Source organism: Chaetura pelagica, unplaced genomic scaffold, assembly GCF_000747805.2.
Source record: "Chaetura pelagica isolate M959 unplaced genomic scaffold, ChaPel_1.0 scaffold531, whole genome shotgun sequence".
Lineage (NCBI taxonomy): Eukaryota > Metazoa > Chordata > Aves > Apodiformes > Apodidae > Chaetura > Chaetura pelagica.
The window spans coordinates 3284097-3299409 of NW_009952362.1; the positions used below are offsets into that span (position 1 = coordinate 3284097).

Consider the following 15313-nt stretch of genomic DNA (forward strand, 5'->3'; position numbering starts at 1 on the left):
CGCAACAAGCGCTCGGGGCTCGGCGTGTTCTCAGCCCGCCCTGCCGCTGCCTCTCGCCGCCCCGCTCCTCACACGGAGGGTCACGATTCGCCTCCCTGCCCCGGGTACACGTCTGTTCGAGCGGGGAGTTGTCCCGTGAAACGTGTCGGGAATTACCCGGCGGAACACGGTTTGCTGCTCAGCTGGAGGGATCAGCCCCGCCCGCCTCACCTGCGGTGGGACCCGCCAAGTTACCCCCGCGCAGCTGGAGGGCAGGGCAGGGCTGGGCTGGGGGGATGTTCTGTGCCAGCCTTGCTGCCCAGTGCTTTTCGTAGTGATCGTGCCACACCAGTAGCAGATATCAAGTCTGTTTCATGTGGCATAGACAGAACTTGTGCTGGACTTAATCTGAATCTGTGTCTTTGCTGCCTGCTGTTAAAACTTTGAGTTGGTAATTGACTGTAGTGACTCACATGTAGGAACAGATTCAAATAAATCAGCTTTCATTTAATTTAATGTGTTTGTCAGTAGTCTGCAGGATTCGTGGTCTGACACATCCCTGCAGCTCAGGCAATAATGTCTGTGAGAGTGTTACGACAGAAAGCTGAAAGTAAAAATACATCTGAAATTAACAAATGGGGATTTTGAATAAAAAATCTGACTGATGCTGGAAGGTTATGTCCAATTCTAGCCTTAGCAAGTTACAAATTGCAGTTCAGTGACCAATCACAAGCATTATTAAAGGGCAGGAGCCTATACCTTTTCATTGTTCTTAGCAAGGATATTTTGCTGTTGAGCTTAACAAAAAGGCTATGGGAGGTGCAAGGTTAATTCAGTCACAACCTGCAGGAATTTGTGACTTAGAAAGCTTTTTCTAATTTGTAGTGGAAACTTAGAAATGAAGGAGGGAGAAATCCAAAGGATTCCAGTGAATTAATTTTTTAACTGGTGTCATTTACTTTGCTCAGAAACTATATTTACCTGTAATTGGCTAATGGAACAATTTGGTGAAGGAATGCAGTGAATTCTTCATTAATGTGAAGTACCTAATCAAGGCACTGCCTCAAAAAAAGTTGTTCACTTTTAAACAGAGTAAATGGAAGGACCTGTTGTAGGAACAGGGAGACATAATGAATATACTACTGGTTCCTCTTCAGAAATTCAGTAACACTATATGGTGGATAAGAAATAGGGATTTAAATTTTCTAACTGTATAGGTTTTGGAAGTCATCAGTGTCCGTTCAATAGTAGGAAGAATATTCTGCTTAGTAGTAGTGAATTTCCATAATCCTCCCCTTGAATTAGTCTCTCTTCTTAACTTAAGTAGACTTGGCAGCTTAAATATGAGATATTTAAGTAGTATTGTCTTGAACAGTGACAAAGCCTAGAAGTAGCAGGCCTTGACATCATGATTCTTTTATGTGGCCATTAGAAGGAATTTTTTTTTTTAGAATTTTCCATCATCTCAAAGGAGAAAGACAGCATGTTCCCTGCGGGACCAGTAGTGCGGTACTGAGCTAAATGACTTCAAGATAAGACAGTGGTTAATTTAGTTTTGTTTTTGTTTTTTTTTCTAAGAGTTGAGTTTTCCATGTTAGGATTTGAGGCAAGTAATGCATGGTTTGGACTGGCTTGCATTATAGCTACTTCTTGCACTGTACATTTATGAGCGAGTTCATTGCTTCAGTTTTCAGGGCTATTTTGTCTTTAATCAGAAAAAAAATCTTGTGTGACTTTAAAACAAATGCCAGACTTAGCTAACAGGGGCATTTTACCACCTGGGAAAAAAAATATCTCTTGACTATGCTGAACACTTTAATCAGAAATATTTTAAATACAAATTTTCCCCTTGTTTCTTAATAGGAATATTTGCAAGATCTTTGCTTCTTCATCACCTGAAGTTCCAGTTAGTTCTTGTGGAGAAGGCTGGGAGAGCCTCAAAAAGAGGATTATGAGGTGGGAGGGGGATGTGAGGAGAGATGCACGTGAGGTGACAGTTTTCAGCAGCAGTGATTTGAGAGAGATTGCTGATGGCCTTCTTCCTCCACGCTGGAAGAAGCAGGATGAAAGGTGTAAGGAGTTGTGCTGCTTCTGCATAATACAGAGAGATCTCCTGTGGTTTATTTCCTTCTGCTGCCCAAGATGGACCTGCTGTAAACTTCGAATTCAGTTGAATTAGAGAAGTACTGGTTAATTATTTTTGCAACATTCCTGCATTTGGTGTTGTCAAGACTTGATGCTGTCTTGTGTTCTATGAGGATGATGGCTCAACAAAAAAAACCCTCTTGTCACAAATGTGTAAATAGTTCAGCAAGGAACGTAACAAAGACATTGTGATGCTACAGAAACACTAAGCAGCAGAAACAATAGAATATCTTGGGAAGAAATATCTTCTGATGAAGCAGGCATAATCTGGAGAACTAAAAGAAGTGTTCTAAATTGAGAAATGGCTTTTAAATAGAATTTCTGTGAAGCTGCTGCAGGTCTTTGAAGAATGAAGATCATTGGCTGATGTGTTTTATTAATGTTCCTCGGTGTTTCAGAGAAGCATCTCTCTTTTGATTTATCAAAAAATTCATATAAAAAATTTGTGATTGCTTGATCTGAAAGAGTTTTATCAGCACAAACACTGGTGCTTACCCTGTTTTTTCAGCACTGTAGGCTCTGGGTTGTGATGGTTTTAGACTTGAGTGGCGTTGCTCTTCTGATACTCGACACTTGCATTTTCTATTGGTCAATCAAAGCCCCATATTTCAGTCTCTATCATTTAGCTGAAGAAAGTCCCACCTTTATTCTGTTGTACCCCTGTACTGGAGTTACTGTGTCTGTTTCAGGTGTGGCTCATTATGGTGTGCCTCTTGAAGCCAATTTTATAACCCAAAGAGAGAAACTAATGGAGTTACTCATTTTGTCTCTGCTGTTGGACAGTAACTTCTGGCAAAGTGGTAAACGTGTGAACCACCTCAGCCAGGGCAGCAAAATCTGCAAGTGGTCTGTAAAATTAGCCCTTCATTATTAGTCAAGCCTTCTCCTCAGCTTGTGCTAATAAAAAGAAGCAATTCCACAAGCAATGAGACCACTCAGTCTTGGTCTTAATTAGTTGTGAGATCAAACCAGTGCTGTGTTATCTTTTTACACTTGTAGGCAGATTTCTGCCTCCCTGAAGGTGCTGTATTTTTGGGGCACAAAACAGTGACTAATACAAGGGCAAAACTGGAAGAACTGAGGAAAATGTAGTAAAAGCTTCTTTCTTTTTAAAAGTGGTATAACCTTGTGTATAAACACAACAAATTTCTTTGCAATCCTTATCCAGAGAGAAAAAACTACTTGTTTTTAGGCTTTGTCCATATTTTATAATTTTACCGGTTAAATTGTTCAAACTATATGCAGTATTTTCTTTAGGACATTGATTGGCAATGTGGAGATGAAAATTCTGTTCTAAATATAGATATATTTGATGGAGCAGTTTTTATTTTTTTAAAGGATATTGTCAATTCTGAATTAAGAAAAAGTTACCAACCTCCCTTTATGTTTCATATGATGGAAGTGTATTAAAGGAAATTATGAAGTAGATGGATTGAAAACTATGAAGACACAGTGGAGTAACACGGTTACTAATACGAAGATTTTAATTGGAATATAACTTGTTTGTCCTGATCTGCTAGATTAGTGGCAAGTTTCTCTTACTCTCTGAGTGATTCCCTCTGACCTCATCCGCAGTCTTTGAGGGAGTCATCTTGAGTATATTGCCCCATTTTTGTGGGGATTCTGACTGAAATAAGTTGTTTCCTTAACTTCACTGTGGCAGTAAAACCAAAAGTAAATGGTTTGAAATCCATTCCAGTGAGTGCTTCTTGCTTGGCAGTGTTGTAAGCATTTCAGGCTGCTGTTGCTGTTACCAACAACAGACCTGGAGCTATCAGCAGTCCTGCAGGCACATGGCTTCAGGCAGCATACTCCCACCAGGCTTTTACATGGATGTGGCTAGAGGAATTGAGGAAACTGAAACGGAGTGGGTGATGCTCATACTTTGGTAAGCTTGCTTTTCCATAACAAAGAGACCCTACTGGATCCTGCCACCCCTGCTTGCTCTGGGTGCTTTTGAGTGCCCCAGAGAATCAGCAGTTGCTAGAAGTTCAACCGCTTTCCTGGAAATCTGTGAAGATGCTTCTCCAAAGCTGCAGTGCTGGGATGTTGCCATGTGCTTGCTCATACATCAGGATTTGAAGGAATAACAAAGACCTGTTTTCAGTAGGCCTCTTTGCCAGCAATTGCTCTAGTCAGCAGCTGGGTGATTATGTATTGATAAATCTGGGACAATATTAAAGTGGAACTCTGGGGTTGGGTTAAAATTCATTTAACTAAACCATTGAAGATGATTTGAATCCGCCTGAATTTTATGGGAGCAGTTTCAGCCAAACCTCCTTACGTACTGATGAGTTTTCCCTACCCACGATCAATAGCTTAGTATCTCTGTGAGTAGGTGAGATTGTACTGGTCAGTGGAGTGCTAGGTAGTTCTTGTAACCACAAATACATGCAGAATTGGTAGAGTGTGAAATTATCTTCACCAATCCCCTGACTTTATATCCCTCAATTTCAGGTTACTTAGTGTGTATGGAAATTGTAATCCAGTAAGATTCGGGGAAATACTGAAATGTCTGTAGTACATTAATTTTCTGCTTCTGTGCTTTTAAATTTTATTTCACCCTCAATAAAATGTTATGTGGTTTGTATTTTACATTGTTCTTCCTTTTTTCCATTGCCATCTTGCCTGCCAAATGAAGGAAAGAACAGAGGTGTTTTGGGGTGCTAGGTAGGAGAATTGAAGTGTGTGGGCAAACAAGTGGCAGATACTCTTTTCTTGTGTGCTTAGCTACGTTAGGAAGATAATCACTAAACATTACATTTCCTGGCTTGGATGCCATCATGAGAACCTGGTGGGGAATTAAAGACATTGCTAGCAGAGAACTAGAAGTGGATTTTCCTACATCTTCTGCTGTAGTGGAATCCAGCAGATGTGGCAGTGTGAATTCCAGATTTGCAAGAAAGATGCTGTTTTTCCATGGCTTGAGCTTTATAGGGATAATTACTTGATGAAAGTAATCTGGGCCTCTTTCAAGGATAAGAAGGGATACTCTGTTTAGGAGGATTTAAAGGTGAGCTCTTAGCTTCTCACTTGTGTCACTGGCAGAGTGCCATTTACTCAGAGGGCTTCAGCATTTTTCAGGATTTCATTCTAGCAGAGTTTTGCTAGATGGGCTGCTGTATCCTTAGAAGACAGCTTTTCTAGTCCTTGCATAGCTGATTATTTGCAAAGATCTCTACATTATCCTCAAGTTGGAAAGATGATCCTGAACCTGATCCACTCTGCAGGCAGAGCTCCAATGTATGTAACTGAAGAAGGACAGATCATGATGTTTAAATGGGAGTGTGGAGTTCTTGTGTAAATGAGAGGACAGATGGATAGGCCTATGCAAATGTCAGGCAGGATGCTGCAGAGCAGCAGTGGGAGGGCAGAGCTGAATCATGACTTGCTTATGCTGGGGTTGCTTCCCCAAAAGCTCTGTAGGAACTCAGCCCTTTCAGAAGTGGTTCTGTTGCTTTTAAGGAAGGTTTTTAAGGTTATGTTTTACTTTATATGGCAGAAATTCTGGTTTTGATTGCTAACTCAGCATTCCGATTCCTGCCTGTGACAGTAATTAATACTCAAAATACTCAGATATGAAGCATTTTAGCCTGCAAGAATTAAATTTTACACATTTAATAAAGAAGATCCCTCTTGAAATTCAGTGGCTTGTGGCATGCAGAGGATCAAAGGAGATCATCAGACAGTCCCTTTTGGTCTTTAACATGTCAAGGTAGGATACAAAGAGGTCATGTGGAAGAGAAACAAAGGAATTCAGGCTTTAAAAGAAAACCATGAAGTCTAAAGATACACAATAAAGTCTCTTATGCTAGTGTGGATTAATCCATCATGACCTCTGGGGAGCACTGACTGGACATACTTCTGTGGAATTCGCTTTTTATCTGCTTCATCAGGCAAACCACCAGCCCAAATGTCTCATGATGCCCTTGGTTTCAAACGAACAGTGGTTAAAAGGGCTGTCTTTTCAGAGTTTTGTTGTTAAATTCTTTGAAATAATGTGTGGATTTACAGTCAGAATGCTGGAAAATGGGGCCATGAGAGGAGCATGAGGTGGTGCAAATGGCTGAATTGCAGCCTCTGAATGGCCACAGTAGTTCAACAATATGAGGGAATTTTATTATTCAGTGACTGAAGGTTCCTCAGAAAGCCTCTTTCTGTGCTGTAGCAAATTGGCCAGGCAATTGGAGTTTTTGGCAGATGTGATATCAAATCTCAGTGCTCTGTTCATATTGGATTCTCTGCCTAAGAATGGATGCCTAAGAATGGAGGTAGAAAATCAGACATGGTGTCTATATCTGGGATATAGACTTGGGTAACCTAGCAAATGATGGTTGCTATATATAGTTTATAACTTTTTTTTTTTTATTTTCATCTATTACTAATTTATATTTTTACTCCTTATAGAAGACAGTGGTTTTTTTTTAGTTTCCATGCGTTCAATTTTGTTTCTGTTGAAGCAAAAGAAACAGGGTTCTAGACCCATCATAGGAGCTAGGGAACAGAAACTTCATTTTTCTTAGCTACCTGTCTTTATCATAAGCAGGGTTCTTGGTTTTGTGCATTACATTTTGCAAATAAATAGAATGAGCCTTGTTTTGAGTGATTTTTGTTTTCCATTTGGTGTAAAGATGTGCCTTCTCATGGGTCTCTACCCACCATGCAGCAGGTGCCTGCTGAGGCATAACTCCTACACCTGGAGCAGCTGTAACTGTTTTCCTAATCAGCAAATGCTGCAAAACAAAGCAGAAGACTTCAAGGATTCTCGAGTCTCCTGATCTGTTTTGGTCTGTTGGGTTTTTTTGTAGCTTTTTTTAAATTACTAATGTAGATATCACAGTGTGTGTGATGATGTCAAACAATAAATCCCTTGAGTCAGCTTTAATTGATACATATAAGCTTTTTGAAATGCTGTCTTTTTCTTTCATGGCAAGGGCCCAATTATATTTGTATCTTCACAATTCTGTTTCAGATGAGAAGAAGCAGATGGTTGCAAATGTTGAGAAACAGCTCGAAGAAGCAAGGGAACTGGTAAGTTTTGATTTTTCATGTCAACTGCAAACTCCTAGGAAAAATTTTTAGTGGTAACATTAACACATGTGATGCCTTAAAAATACTCAGCAATAATATTAGAAAATGAAATAATATTTTTTAAATTGTTCTCATTTCAGTATATGATATACCTAAGAGGAATGTATCCTTTGTTAATCTTGTGTTAAGTGATTTAAGGTTGGCAGTAGTGCTGTAAGCTATTACAGACTGCTACAAGCTTTGAGTTGTGAATTGGGACTTTTAATTTAGGAATTTAATTAAATATTTACAAACCTGAGTTCTTTGTTGGTTTGTTGGGTTTTTTTTCTGCTAGGACCCATGCATCTGCTCGATTTAGTATGTCTGATTGTCTTGTAGAGCAGTAGATCTTTTTTAGCAATTAAGGCATAAAGATACTTGTTTGAAGTTAAGGAGGTGGATTATTGATCTGAGAGGAGTATATAAGTTAACCAAGCATTAGTTAGTGGTCCACACTGACAGAAGAAAGTAATATGTGTTTAGCAATTGTGACTTTAAAAAAAAATAAAAATAGTTCCCATTACAGCCTGTCATATACTCCTGTCTGGTTGGAGTACAAAAGTAAGGTTTTGTAGATGTGAACTAACTGAGCAAAGTTGTTAGTGACAGTTGAGATTGACTTTTTCCTCCATGGCCAGTAGTTCCTTGCCTGGAGTTGCTTTGGTTTATTGCTTGCAAGTGAGTTTGCTCTGTCTGGTATAAAAAATGTAATCTGACTGTTAGGACAGAGAAAGAAAAATAATTCTCCTAGCCTGCAAGTTCTTATAATTGAACAACTTGAATCAATGGTTTGGTTGCTAAACAGTAATATTAAAATTTCCTTTTCTAAGTGGCATAGGAAGAAAATGTTCTCTAGAGTGTTTGCAGACATACCTGATGCTTTTTGGTTTAACAATTGAATTAGTCTTGTAGACCAGAGTATTGGAATAGTAGCATTCAGGAAAGCTGGATTTTGGGTTTACCCTCTGAGGATGGCAGGGTGCCTGACCTCTCTGATACAGTATTCTCAGTGACAAACATAGTAAAATTTCTGTCCCATCTCATGAGGATGTTCTGAAGATATACTGAGGCCTTTGGGGCACTTTCATATTCAAACAACTGAGATAAAGTAAAAATCTAAAAATGTTTTTAGTCTCCTTTTCACTACAACTTGACATGGCAAGAAAGCATAACAGTACAAGGAAATTGTAGCATGGGTGGTCTGATGAAAAATGATTTAGATTTATTTTTGTACTCAAAGTGAGATTGGAAGGAGCAAAAATTGAGTTAATGGCTTATTCTCTCCTTATGTCAGGAAAAGATAATCTCAATTTCTATTTTTTATAAGATTAAAAAGAAATCCTGCATCTGTATTTTTATCATAATGATGATCTTCATTTAATCTACTGGCTTTTCTTTCACATTTTTGTTTTAGATCTTTTGGCTAATGCTGCTAGACAGGTGCTTAATTAACTTATTGGCTTTAAGCAGTTGCCTAACATGGTGATTAATGGCAAGGCTTGGGTTTAAAAATCAATTTGAGCAAAAGAACTGATTAGAAAGATCCTCTTTTAAACTGAAGGCTACAGTAGAAATTCAAAATAAACCTAATTGCTTGCTACTGATACATTTCATGCATTTGTTTGCTTCATTGTCTTGAGTAGTCAAAGCTTATTTTATTTTACTTCCCACTTGGCTAGGAAATAACACACTCACGGTATGATACATATTATTGTAAAGATAATTTATTTACATTGACTAAACATTGATTGTTTTAAAACACTGTCTGCTTTGCTTGGGTAATATCACTGATGTAATTGACTTATCTGTGTGCAGAACCAACACCAAATCTTTTAGACTCCCAGACTGACTTTTCAAGCCAGGGCTGCTGAGTAAGAGATCTCTGTAGAGATCTGTGGTTCTACATCCCCTGTGGATTATCTGAATGTTATTTTTACCAGGTTTTTAAGAAACGTAAATGATGTGATAACCTATGGGGAATTCTTTGATTATGAAATCTAATATGGGCTAGAAGAGCTGGAATCAGTACTTTTGAGTGAAATTCTACTTTTAAGAAGAAAAAACTGTGTTGTTTGCCTTTATGTTTTATGAGGGACACATGACAAAGTTGTTGTGTTGCGAGTGGTAGGTTATTCTTATCTAGAAACTTGGCTTTTTAATAATGCACATAAATTTAGTGTTGCAGATGCTAGTTTATTCTTATTTAGACAGTTTTTAATTAAAAAAAAAATAAAATATATGGATCTCCATTTTCAGTCCAGGACTTTAGAATCATAATAAAATAGCAAAGCTTACAAGTTTCATAAAATGCTTGCAATGCTCCAGAGCAATTTCTATGTGGAAAAGTTCCTGTGGAAGGCTGGGATTTATTTTGGGGTCTCAATGGACGTGAGCAGCGCTGCCTTAACTTGTGGTATTTTTGAAAGGAAATAATATCTGTTCTGCTTTATGCTGTATTCAGTGCTGGGAGTGTACTGGGTGTTGTTAGGAGCAAATGGGCCAGGTTAAACACCTGAGGAACCTTAACGATGGGGCCTGGTTTTAAAAATTTGGACAAAAGTTAGTTGCCAAAATTCTCAGCTTCACCACAGTGGTGGCAAGTCTGACCATAAGCAATAACACAAGTTTGAGCTTTTAGGTTTTCTGAAGACAGTTTGAGTTTCTAGAGATGTTTTGAGATTAAACTGCCAGGTTGTTTTTAGCTTTTAGTAGCATTTAGCTCTTTTCTTGCTTGTGTTTGAAAATTAGGATTTTTTTAACAATTATACGAGGCCTGAAAGTGAAGGTGCATTAAATTAGGTTGCATTTAGGTTCACACCTGCCTGGCCCTCTACCTTCTGCAGATCCTTGTGTGGAACTTTATCAGCTCTGCCAAAAAATGATGGAGGGGGAAGTGTTACATGTTGATCAGCGTAATTACACATGCATGCTTCATCATTGTTCCTTGGACACTCTCTGATACTGACTCTTTAGAATGAACTTTTTGGATTTTGTGGGCAGTGATTGGATCCTTGCTCCATATTCTGTATTCCCTGGGAGATGATTTCATTTTTATATCATAGATAAGAATTGACACTTCATTCAAGTATCCTGACGTTGCATGTATAATTGTGTGTATATGAGAAGAGTGCTTTCTATGTTTATAGGACATTTGAGATTAAATACATTGAGATGAAATTGATAAGAAATAAGCTGTTAACTCCAGCTACTGGCTTAATTTATAATACTTCTTTGGAAAGTTGTTAAGCCTGAGCCAAACAACTGGGCAGCATTAGAAATCGCTTTGTATGTTTCAATTAATTACTGACTATTTAATTAAAGTCTGATTTACAGTTTCTTATTGAATATCATTTAGTATAATCAGAATAGATCAGGCAGAATGGCTTTTGAGTGTCTGGTAATTCCATTGATTAAATTCAGATGCTTTTCTTATGATATGAGGAGGAAATTTCAAAGTGTAAGCAAGCAATTACATAGGGATAAACTGTAGCTGTCCCTTGTGAAGATCCGTAACCAGTAGCTTGGGACCCTAATTGAAAGGCATTTTTCTTCCAATGCCATATTGCTCAACTGAGATCAGTAGGAGGTAGATAAATATTGTTTCACATGCCTACAGCAACCAAGGAGAAATATTCTTTTATCTTTTTAGAGTAAGTTGGAAAGATTTTAAAAGGCAGGTAAGGGATTCTTCAGCTGTGCAAAATTGAATTCCTGAACAGACAGCACCATGGAGAGGAGGCTCTGTGACCCAGTGGGCAGGTAATTAGCAGGCAGCTCAGCCCAGGTTTATAACGCCTTTTGATTTTCTGTACCTCTGTGCCATATTCATGCATTTCAGGCCCCTTAGTATTCTACATGGTACGAACAAACAGAAAAAGTTTTTAAAAGATTTGATCTCTGACTTTTTATTGCATTTGCCTGTATGCAAGTGCTGGAACAGTCATTAAGCATGGAAATTCAGCTATTCGGCATACCTACATGAAGATTTGGGATGTAGATTTAGGCAGTTTAGGCTTTGTAATTCTGTTGGCTAGATATTTAAAATTAAGAACAAGAATTATTTTTTAAACATAGAAACTGGTGGTAAATAAAACTTTAAACATGTTTACATACACATATATACACACGTATGTATATATATACACACATACTCTCAGATATGTGTGTATGTAAAAAAGTAAATAAAATACCCTTTTCAGCCAGTGTTGTTTTGTTTGGGTTTTGGTTTTTTTTTGTAGGAAAATGTGTGAATCACATTTGGAATTGAAATGCAGAAATGTTTGACTAGAATACTTCCTTCTAAGTGTTTATAATATGAATTTTGTCACTTGTTTGTTGATTTAATGATATGTAAATATTTTGAATAGTTTATATATTGCAGAATAAATGACTTTTTTTTGATAAAGAAGTATTTCTTAGTATTTGTGAACCAATAGGTAAATTCATTCTTGCTTTAATTACCCTTTAGATTTACATGTTTCCCCTTTATTTTTACTTGCTAGCTTGAGCAGATGGAACTCGAAGTTCGAGAGATCCCACCTCAAAGCCGAGGAATGTACAGCAGTCGAATGAGAAGCTACAAACAAGAAATGGGAAAACTTGAAGCTGATTTTGTGAGTTTTTAACATAATACATGGCAAACAGATCTATGAGAATTTAAAAAATATAATAATGCAGTTATGCAACTGAGAGGGTGTTTTTGACTAGCGTGAGACAAGTTCTGCGTGTATGTTGCTGTATTTAGGGACAGACAAAAAACTGGGGAAGACAAGCTTTTTTTTTGTAGCAGTCTCACACCAATAATCAAGTTGCGTGTCTTCTGTCCGTTTGCTGTGGATCTGAATTGTTTCTGTGCTGTTAAACATTGTGAGTGTTCATATGTAGTTAACTTTTCATCAAATTTCTCAAGGACAGCTTGTGTGCAGCAACATGAAAAGCCACGTATCTCCATCCATGAAATTTCTGAACGCAGTTCATCTCATGTACGCTTCATTTCTTAGTCTGCATGATTTCTTTTCCATTGCACTTAGATTCTTCTTGGCTTTTGTACAAATTGGTTAGAAATGCTATGTTTTTCAAGTAATAAGTGCAAACTAACAAGATTGCCTCATTAAGGGGTTTCTGCTACAGTTATCAGTCCCTTTTTGTGACTAGCATTGGCGCAGAAGAGATTTACATAGAGACAAAACTGTTTTCTCTAAAATCCTGAAGAAGTTCAGAAGAATTGCAGAGCGTAGGAAAATGCTGTTAATTTGCACTAACTCAATTCCTCCAGGGTAAGTAGAAAGAAATGACCAGTGGCAGTGTTTTCCATTCAGTGGATAACTGTGAATTTGCTTGGATTGCTGGCAGCAGTTTATTCCTGCAGGGGAGAGGAGCCAATGTTTATACCTGCAGCCAGGAAATCCAACTGACTGTCAGTACTCTGTGTTTCTGCCAAGTCGAGGAGTCACACAAAAATGTATTCGTTAGAAGATGGTTGCAATTTTGTAAATTTTGAGGAATGTTCAGATAAAAATTAATGCAGATAAAACTCCGTGAAAATTTTGAGACGGTCTTGTGCACTTCCTCTGTAGGAAGTGTGTACTGGCTACACAGTGTCTTCCAAGAGAGAGCAATTTCTGGACCGGTAGTGAATGCTGTTCATCTTCTTAGCTGTGAGAAAATTTGCTGCCAGCATATATTTTTTGCTGGCCTAATTCTTTGTGTAGCTAGAAGGGGGGAAAATGGTACTTCCATATTTCCAGGCGATAGGAAATGTGAGAGTTCAGAACTGGACACTATATTGGAAGAGGAGAAATGAGCACTAGGACTTACACGATCAAAAGGAACTAGATTTTTGCTCAGAGTGAAAATAATAGCTCAGTTTTGTCATTAGAAGTACTGAGGGTAGCATGGTGAGTACGGATGGGGAAGACTGATAAAGGAAGCATTGCACCTCAGCTTAGGGCAGCAGCAGTTTCAGTGCTCGGTTAGAGCTGTGCAGGCTTCCCTGGGGAGCAGACGCCTGTGGAGAAGTGTCAGAATCAGGCAAGCAAAGAAGCTGTATTCACCTCAAAAGGCTGAGTTCCATAGGCTTGCTCACTCCTAATAGGTATGTTGGTTATTTTAAAATTCTCAGACACAAGTCTTGGGATTGATATCTTGCTTTCAACAGTATATACCCGTGCCTCGTGTTTATACCGGGGGTTTGCTCCTGTGAGGTCTGCAGAGCTGCGGCCCCGGACCCGCCGTGTCGCGGGGCTGTGGCAAGGGCGCCATCTGGTGGCGTCTGGTGGGGCTGCAGCAGATATCTGTGCCCTCTGGGTTGGTGAAGGTCTTGGAGCAGCTACTGAAGTGTTCCCAGTTTCCAAACAAGCTTCCCATCAGCAGGTTTCTCTTCCTGCACCTACCGATTCACCATGATGTGGCTTAAGCCTGTAAATATGTTGTTTTCGGCTGTTTCAGAAATAGAATGTCTGTGGTGACTGCCTGCATGAAGTAAGTTCTGAATTCAAAAAAAGCCTTCTATTTTGTTGTAGCCTTTTAAATACTAGACTAGAGGTGTTTATTTTTTCAAGTAAAGAATTTTTGTATTCATGTTACCTGAAGATAACCACTGATCTTTAAACAGTGGGGATATGCAGTGGTAAGAGACTTTTCAGTCTGAAAATCTTTTTTTGAGAGACTTTTGAGCTGAATCTGTGCCAGTTCATGTGAAACTGTAGGTATATAAACTTGGAAAATAAGTGGTTATCCAGCATTTATATTTATCTCAAGGGTTCCATGTTGGGACACCATAAAAGAAACAAAAAGGCGGGTTTTATCCTGAAACACTTACAGCTGAAGTATGAGGCACTCATAGAGATGGGGATATAAAAATATCTAGTAACACCTTATTAACAAAAATGACAACTACACAATCAATGCTGAAAGTGGGTTGGGTGTATTCAATAGCAAAAATAGCCATCAAAAGATTCTGTCAGGGCAGCACAGACGCAAATTTTACAGTTAACATTTGTTATCAGTCCAAGAGACAGTACTCATTCCTTCTAAAGACTCAGAATCGGTACTGATTTTGGTTATTCTGACCTTCAACTTAAAAGCAAAAAAATGAGGCAGAGAAGCCATTGATAAGTAGACAGATCGTTGTACAAATCTTGACCAAACATTTAAACATTTTTGGCTTTTAACAGTAACTTCAGTTCAGTCAATACTGAAGATCCATATCCACATCTCATATGTCCTACAGGTTCTGTTTAAGGCAATTGTTAAAATGGCGGCTGCTGTTAAACTTCAAAATCATTTAAGGAGATAAGCCATAGAATTTAGTGTGATAAAGTGTTATGGTTTAAATACTTGTTCTGTCACTCAACCCTACCCGGGAGGGGGAATCAGGAAAAAAAGGAGTTGAAATAAAACCAGATTTAATAGAATAATAATAGTGAACCAATATTAACTCCAGTGCTAATACAACCGACAAAGCTGTACTCTGCTCCAGACAGCAGCTGTGAGCTGTGCTCTCCTGGCATTGAGGGCTGAACGCTGGCACTGCCAGCCCCGCAGCTCCGGCGGGACGTGGTGGTCCCCGCGCGAGGAGGAGGAGGAGGCCTCAGGCCTGGGACGGCCGACGAGACACATGGACTCTCTCAGGAGGGTAGCCAGGATAGGAGCCCCAAACATCTCCACAAACTTCCCAGTTGATAGTGAGGGTGATATTTATGATATGGAATACTTCAGTTGGCCAGCTTGAGTAAGCTGCCCTGGGCTTCCCCTCTCCTGGCCTACTGCACCTGCGTGGTTCACAACTACTCTTGAGCTTGGTCACCGCAGAAACCTGCGTGTCAGAGCATTTTACCTCTCTTGTGCTCACAGAGTTAGAGACTGCAGACTCTCAACACTACGGGTTCTCTAAGCAGAAACTTATTTCAGAATTCTGTCCCAGCAAAACCAGGAGATAAATTTTGCTCTTTCGTGTGATTCTGAGGTACTACCTGAGCTTAGAAGCTCACCTGAACAACTGCAGCTTTGTAAGTTATATTCTATCTCCTTTCTGCAAATATATCTGTCCTTATTTCATATTTAGTCACCTACCCAGACAAACATTCAAATGGTTAGAAGCTTAATGACATTTATCAAA

General features: G+C 38.8%; 1 protein-coding gene across 1 annotated transcript in view; it reads left to right on the top strand.

The window, feature by feature from the left end:
• Positions 1–3917: 3917 nt before the first annotated feature.
• The window catches only part of VTI1A (vesicle transport through interaction with t-SNAREs 1A), a 249650-nt gene continuing 238254 nt past the window's right edge, over positions 3918–15313 (top strand). The window contains exons 1-3 of the mRNA XM_010007933.1: positions 3918–4012; positions 7059–7155; positions 11697–11807. Coding sequence (XP_010006235.1) covers positions 3918–4012; positions 7059–7155; positions 11697–11807 — 303 coding nt within the window. The remainder of the gene's footprint in view (positions 4013–7058; positions 7156–11696; positions 11808–15313) is intronic.